Source organism: Melanaphis sacchari, unplaced genomic scaffold (assembly GCF_002803265.2).
Source record: "Melanaphis sacchari strain LSU unplaced genomic scaffold, SCAv2.0 Contig1198_pilon_pilon, whole genome shotgun sequence".
In the NCBI taxonomy this organism is placed as follows: domain Eukaryota; kingdom Metazoa; phylum Arthropoda; class Insecta; order Hemiptera; family Aphididae; genus Melanaphis; species Melanaphis sacchari.
Window position 1 is genome coordinate 1 of NW_020270467.1, and position 8,147 is coordinate 8,147.

At 36.3% G+C, this 8,147-nt stretch overlaps 1 protein-coding gene across 2 annotated transcripts; it reads left to right on the forward strand.

The window, feature by feature from the left end:
- Positions 1-2,637: 2,637 nt before the first annotated feature.
- On the forward strand, positions 2,638-6,489 carry LOC112604068. Of its 2 annotated transcripts, XM_025352934.1 has the most exons (3): positions 2,645-3,197; positions 3,252-3,384; positions 4,909-6,489. In XM_025352934.1, the coding sequence occupies exons 1-3, from the start codon at positions 2,926-2,928 to the stop codon at positions 5,347-5,349; spliced, it is 846 nt and encodes a 281-aa protein (XP_025208719.1). In that variant the 5' UTR covers positions 2,645-2,925; the 3' UTR covers positions 5,350-6,489. The 2 variants fall into 2 exon arrangements, with proteins under 2 accessions (XP_025208718.1, XP_025208719.1); XM_025352933.1 differs by having other exon boundaries at positions 2,638-3,384.
- Positions 6,490-8,147: the final 1,658 nt, after the last annotated feature.

Here is an 8,147-nt window from a genome sequence, read left to right on the forward strand (position 1 = left end):
ATTACAAAATTCAAATCCCACTATTCATAAATTTCGGAACCAAAAAACAACAAAAATTGGTTTGATAGGACTAGGTCATTTTCTCGTGACAGTTGAAGTATAAAAATACCAATCGACTCATCGCAAAAAAACACATCGGATAAGTCATTGACCATTGTGAAATTTTATTTTCACATTTCATAAGGTTTACGCGTAAAAGTACGACAAAATGTATCATTCTTAACGCAGAACCTTACCTCAGAGAGTTCGAGGGGCAACAGTATTGTGTACAACACACGAATATTATAATATATTCGGGCAGATTCGCGTAGACAAAATATTTCAGCGTTTCGTGGATCGTAAATGTCGAATGCTCAAAACTAAAACAGCGGAAAAGCGCCAGTAACAATTATTAAACTGTAGCGCGACGGCTAACCGAGCGCGTTTTCCAAGACCATTGCAGGTAATATACGCGTACTTCGGTCGACGGACCTAGAACTCAGAAGTCATCTCTATAATAACGTCGACATCGCGTTCACCGGTAAACCGGGTTCTCGGTGCAATCGATGGTCTTTATCGCGGCAGACCGTTCGAGATGATTAACGACGGACGGCCAGGCGTATATGAGCACGGCGTTTTTGAATCCGATTTTACGCTCAATATACCACGTGAGCGACACATCACTGCACCGTAAATTGCGGATGACAGTTGACGTGGTTCGATCCGAGCTCCGCGCGCCACACACGAGAGAAGAGCGTTTACAGTCAATTTGTCACCGCCGCCGCTGCCCCGCGATTCGACACTTGCAGGAATGATCGGCGACGGGGGAAAAAAAATCGGTGGAGGTGTTTTCTCGCGAGTGTGCAAAAAAAAAAATACGTATTTTACGAATTCCCCGGTGCGTCATTAGCATCGATTTCACGCACTGAAATCCAGTCGCATAGCTAACGCACGCGTAATCCCGAAGCGGCGTGCGACGGGAGCCGCTAGTAAGCTGCCCGTTATTGAACTAACATGAATAATAATGAAATTATGGGTTTTATCGCGTTATGGTGTGTTTGCCGTCGTCGAAACGGGTGCGTATAAGCTCCGACTAACCGCACGGTCAGATCGATCGGTTTTGAGGCGACCCACATTGTTCGCTTTGCAGGTGCGAAACGCGCAAATTGTAAAGGATAACGAAGGGCCTGAACACAATATCGCGGGAGATTATGCATCCGGTACAGAGTTGCACGGACAAAAGACTCGCGAGTGCCGACGTCGAGACGTAACGTCGTTATTATAATATTATTATCGTTGTACACACGACGAGAGTGGTGTCATATTATCATCACTAATTGTCGTGAAAGCGCAATGCTTTTGTTCGGCTCTAACGAAGACGGTTTACTATTTTTCGCGCCCGCGCGTTTGTTTCTGTGTATGGGTTTGTGTGTGTATGTACAATACTTGTCGGGTCCGGACAGTTGACAAACAATATTTCCGAAGATTAAAGGGTTAAACTTTTCGACAGTTTCTCGACCCTTAAAGAACGGCCAACAAGACACTGCTGGCGGTAATGGTGGCGGTGTTGGTGGTGGTGGTGATCCGGGGTTTAGTTGAGTTTGTCCAAGGATTTGTTTCGGATGACAATTATTATTTTTTTCCCCAACGTGTAATTTGACGACACTTGTCATGCCGTTGTCGGTCATAGCAATTACATGAATATACCCAAACAGCCTTTCTTTTCTAACATCACGCGGGTAAACAAATTAAATTATACAAAATGTGAAATCCTGAGCATTTTCTGGAATTGAAAAAATCTTCTTATGTTTGATGCAATGACGTCTGAAGAAAAAAAAAAAGCAAACGGTGTTAATCGCTTTTAAGCCCCACGATTCCACAAACCTATCGTCTTCGATCGTTTATGTATAAATACGACTTATCGATTAATTTTTTTCGTCTTTCTTGTGACTGTGTTCTAATTGACATGAACGATATTAAGGAGCATTTAGGCTCAAACACTTTTTGATATCCTATACCGACATATTACATAGCCAACTAAAAATGAATCATCCGTACATGTATAATACCTGCTGCACGAATGAAGATCAGCATTTTTCAAAGCCCGCACAGATGATCGTACGTTTTTCGCAAATTGATAAAATATTTAAAAATTGCATGTGACCAATTTTAAAAACATAAAATTGTAATAAACCATAAAACCTAGAAACATTTTATAGCTTTACAACCGTGTATCTATCAACCACATCGCGGTGTCATATCACGAAAAACATTTTCTTTGAATTTTTAACGTGGTGCGTGTTTCCACGCGATTTATAACATATACCGTAATCAACGCGTACTGTTTTAACGTTATTTTTGCGAGTAAAATAGTCGTTGGTAATACAATCATCAATCGGGTATTTCGTTACACGCATTTTAAATAAATATGTACCAAAAATACTTTGATATAATAAAAAAGCGATTTAAATCAGATACGTACATGATAATAGAACTTTTAGTAGAGTCCGCGTTAAACACTAGTAGCGGTTAATGATTCCACCCACCGTGGGAGTTGTATACTCCAGAAAACAATTACTTGTTTGCCTCACTATTTAGCTATAGTACACACTTACTCGCGGTTTTGGTGTGTGAACGTTTCCCAATAAATAACGTCCTGATTGTTTAACGTAACCGCCGACCGCCAGTTTGTTGGACTACGGGTCATGCCTATGTTTGTATTTTTTTTTTTCGGTTACCCAAAACGATATTTTGTTCGGTTAATCGGGCTGTACTACTTGCAATACCTATATGAAGACTGCGATAAATCGAAAATATTAATTATATTATTTTTGCATTTTCTGTTGGTGTTTCGTCGTAGAACTCCATTCAAGAGTCCGAAGAGAATCTATACAAGAGGAGAACATACACCATCTAAGTCATCAACGCTAAAACTGCGCTGGTATAATGTGGACTATGTGTTTCGTAGCCATTGCGTGCGCTTTACTGTCAATGCAGGGCGCGGACTCCAACGTCGGGCTGACGAGCACCTCGTTCAGCAACGAGCTACGCACTGGTTTTGCCAGGCTGTTCCAGAACGGTGTCGAACAACCACTGCAGCAGTCGCCATTCGTATTTCTCAATCCCACCGATTTCCAGTCTGGCACAGACCGGCTGATCCAGCGACCTCCACCGTTCAGCCCACTGGCGGCCACGGGATTCAAGCCGTCGCGCCCTAGGTACGAGTTGCAGTATCTGTCGTGGGTGATTCCTTATTATTATGTCCCTACTAGGTTCCCGTCGTCGCCGAGGGGTGGTGGTGGCAAGCGACCTAACGACGTGCTGGTGATCGTCGTCAAAACCAGATCGAATTGCACCGCCAACGAGACGATGGCCGAGGGAGATGACGAAGACGTTGAAAACGAAGTAAGCAGTAGCTATCAGTATATACTCTTAAAACCTACCAATCTAGAGACATTTCTGACCAGATTTGATAACAAAACTACCAAAAAAAAAAAAAAAATTGTTTTGCTAGTTTAAAACATCTTTTTTAGCGATTCCCTAGCGATTTAACTTATAAAAAAAAATAAACATCTAAAATAATTGATATGGAGTACCAAAAAATAAAAATTAAAAAAATAACACTTAATACATTTATATTATAATCTATCGACTGATAAGAGTATATATAAATATAATTAATTAATTATTAAGTAAATCTAATGAAATAGGTTTGTTTGAAATAAGAGTAAAAATTGTAAAATTCGTAAGTATTGCTATAAATAGAGGTTGAAATATTAACTTGATGAATAGACAATAGTATGATATAATAATCTCATCAATATTATATTAGCTCTTTTCTTAATATAACATAATAACATGAGATCACAGAAACAAGAATAATATAACAAAATAATTTTTTATAATTATAAAAATACGAGTGTATCGTAGTTTACAAAAATTGATTGAAATACTTTAAATCTTAATATGGTCAAATATGCCAACTTTTTGTTAACGATTTTTTGATCGAAGTTTCACAATCCTAAGTCAAAATATCAAAGGACAGCACGTTAAGCAGCGTATATTAGAGAATCATCAAAACGTGAAATTTAATTAAGTATTAATAATAGGTGGCAATAAAACAAACAATAATATTATTTCTATTATACACTGCTGTGCGACTATTGAGTAGAAATGTGACTATTTCATTCATCTGTGATCCAACGATCTGAAAATACGATGCAATCTTATCACAAATCGCCATTAGAGGACTACATTTCACCACCGTTAACGGTTTTGTATAATATTTTATCGACCCATTTCTATTTGATTTGTAAATAATTATTTAATTGAAAAAAAAAAAAAAATCATTTATTCAAACTGTTTACCCTATACACAACCCTTACGATGTTTATACTTTTATCCGTCAATAATTTGATCAATAATTAGTGATGACCCTGCAGAAACGTGACGAACATGGTTTTTAATTGGGTTACTCGATGTTTTCGCGGAGTGGATAAAACCGACTAGTTCATGATTAATGTACGTATATTATACAGCTTGAAGTTATAAGAACAACATTTAAAAAATAATAATAATAATAGGTACCGTTGTGAAACGTATTAAAATTCACGCCGTCAATAACATCGTGTACCTATACAATACATCGAAATATATTTTACCTAATTATTATATCAATTCAACATAATGTTAAGGTCAATTATGGTTGCTGGGATTTATACACTGGGGGTGGATGATGGGTATTTTTTTGAAACATTTTTCCAGAGTAGGCGTTTTTCTACCCAACCCCACGTCGAATTTTCGTAAAACCAGGAAAAAACTGTTTGCGTTTGTACCGAGAGAATTCGTTTTTACGAAAACTCGACCTATAACCGTCGTTTGGCGGCGTGAACCCGATACGGTCTCATGTTGACACCTATATGCCCGCAGGGACCGAACCCGGACGACGAAGTCGAAGAAGTGGACATCGTCACCGGCGGCACGGAAAAGGGCAAGGAACCGTCCCGGTGCGTGTGGGCCATTCTGTCGTGCTGCGCCCCGGCCAACACGCCCATCCGGTACACGTGTTTCGACGTGTTGGGCTGCAGCACGGCGTTCTGGGACTCCAACCCGTGCGTGCCGGCCATCATAAAGGCCGCTTTGGACCAGGCCACCGAGTACTACGGTACGGTCGCGTCCACCAACCGCACCGCCGCCACGCCGCCGATGCCCACGCCGCCGGCCGGCTCGGTGGCGGCGTCCACCGACAACCTGGCCTCCCTGATGTTCGGCGCGTCCACCGCTCCGGCCGCGGCGGCCGCTTCGCCGGTGGACCTGACCACGCCGGCAGCCGCCGCCGCCGACGCCGCCGCCACCACTACCGTCGCTTAGTCGTCGCCGCTGCCGCTTCCGCGCTTCGCCGTTCGTCCGACAACAATCCACAATCGCCGCGGACGACGACCTTGAAAACAGTGTAAAAATCCTTTTGAGGCCGTCCTCCCGTGTACGGGACAGGAGACCGGAGAACAGAAGCCGACGGCAACTATACTCGCCCCGCCCTCGATCAGCAATTCGACACGATAATTAAATACCTATGATTAAACATTAAACTTAAGACTATCTGTTTAGTGAGATCTGTCGTGCACTTTAAATTTTCACTGTACAAAACGTAAAAGTCTTCAGTCACCGATAAAATTAATATATATATATATATATACATCCGGTGCCGGATCTATGTAGGAGGACGTTATTGACGACCGCGTCGGGTAAAAAAATCGTTTTCCCCATTTTATTGACGTCAATATTATTGTCTTTTTTTGCGGGTAATTTCGGTGTTTCTGTTTTATTATTATTATTATTATTATTTTATTTTTATTTTATCTTTGGTTTCCATAAAAACTCGACGTAGATACTTCATTGAGCACGCAAACGGATTTAATCGTAATTTAAAATACGAACACAAACTGAATTTATAAGTTTTTACGGTATTTAATATATAAAATAAAAAAAAAGCAAAACAAAACAATAATGCGCGTACGAAAATATTTAAAAAACTTTTTCGTTTGACTTCGACTGCTTTGTTGCGAAATCGTTTTTAGCATCATCACCGTTGATTCTTTGTACACTTACAATACTTTTATACACAACGTTTTGTTCTCTTGTGTAAAACGATCGTCTTTAAAACTTAATACGTAGTAGGTACAACATTAACACAACTGAACTGTAACTAAATCGTGAACGACCAATATTATTCTATTTTTTATTACTCTTGTGGTTTATTTATTTATTTAATTAAATTCATGACATTCTTTCATTTTTTGACTTCGAACCCTGTACGAAAGATGTCTAAGATGAGAAATCCTGTCCCCCCCTCCGTAGATCCGGCACTATTTTTATCAAACGCTATAGCATTGTATGTAATATAATTAAATATTATGTCATTTTCACTAGTTTTTTATGGATACATTTCGTTCTCAAATGTAATATTGATTATTTTTCATTAACTATAATAAAATACAATATACTATTTTTCTTCCGCGTTATTTTTACAATGTTCTGGATTTAAAAATATTCGTTTAGAACATTTTTTTTTTTTAAATTCTCCTTTGAATTAAAATGTTTTCTATCCTTTTCACTGATTCATTTTTAACACTTACTATAGATATTAAAGACTTCAAACAGTTTAAACCTATTTAAGTACCGATTAATAGTCTGACAGTATTTTTTTCCTAAATTTAGAGTACTTATGATATCTGTTTGTCTCAATAGTTGCGTATATTTTATTATTGAATGAGAACACTTCACAAATCGTAACTTTTACAATCATTTACAATTATAATCTGTCATGGGCTAATAATAATATTTTCATACTATCATATAGTCTGAACTTTGTAAACGATAAATTGGATCTAAAACTGATAGACATCAAATAATCAATGTATATACTGTTTTGACTTACGTTTAAAAGGTTTATTAATTACAAAGATTTTATCACTATAAAATATATATTATGTTAATTTTACTAAGCAATGAACTTTATTATCTACAAATAAAAAAAACATCAAGATATCTAAGTTACTAGTACGTAATCGTTGCATAATAAAAGATTCCCAAATTACCTGCTTTTATTGGGATGTAATTTTTTGAAACTCTGGTCATTTTTATCTACCTACATAACGTAATTTTATGATATATTTATGACATACACTTACTTAATACTCACAGGTTACAGTGTTAATTGCTATAAGTGTTTAATTGAATGATACTTCAATATTTACAAAATATAAATTTAAAATTAAGTAAATTCTTACTATTCTAATTTTAATTTTACGATTATAATAATAACGCTGTATATAATCTACTAGGTACTACGGTTAAACAATGACTATGAATAAATTACTTATAGCCAAATTAACTCTTAGATAATTTGCATAAATATATATGATTCATAAATATTAAATATTTGAATATTTGAATATATAAATACATAAACAACAGCATGTGAAATGAGTATTGCACACAGTACTTAATTTAAGCTCATTCAAACTAAATATAAAAAATTGTTTAAAAACAATATCATCGTTTATAATGACTATTTGATATTTTTATGTTTATAAACATAAACATAACTCTTTGACATAATTTTTTTTTTTTTTAATTCCTCGACAGTTAAATTGTATTAAAGTTATTGGACTATATTAACACATTATCAAATTAATAATCATTATGTGATAACCTAACCATACTTTTTTCTTGTAAATTAAGTAAATATTTATTGAGATATAATAATATTTTCATCGTTCAGTGTTTTTTCACTTTTTATTTTTCAAAAATCTTTTACTGACTAACAATATTACTATTTGTAAATTGTAATGCATTTTAGTTTTAAACTGACTATATAGAGCTTAAAATTAGCACAATAGGATTTATTTTGCCAACTTATATTGACAATAGGAAAGTTAGGTTTATTTATACTTCTGGACTTTTCAAAGCCAAATACATTTTCTAATAATACCAAAACCTTTATTACCATTCAGAATTGTATTCGCTCTTTCAAATAAGTGCGTATCGGATGTATTTTAATATAATTTGTTTGTTTGCTGCTGTTTTAGTTTAAGTAACTTTTATATTGTATACCTTTTTCGTCGATCTGACTTCTATAAAGTAAATTAATACTTTATTATAACTCG

Bases quoted from the DNA above. Each gene is read 5' to 3' on its own strand.
- LOC112604068 (XM_025352933.1), top strand. From the start codon at position 2,926: ATGTGGACTATGTGTTTCGTAGCCATTGCGTGCGCTTTACTGTCAATG. The intron at 3,385-4,908 runs GTAAGCAGTAGC...ATATGCCCGCAG, and splicing joins ACGAAGACGTTGAAAACGAA to GGACCGAACCCGGACGACGA.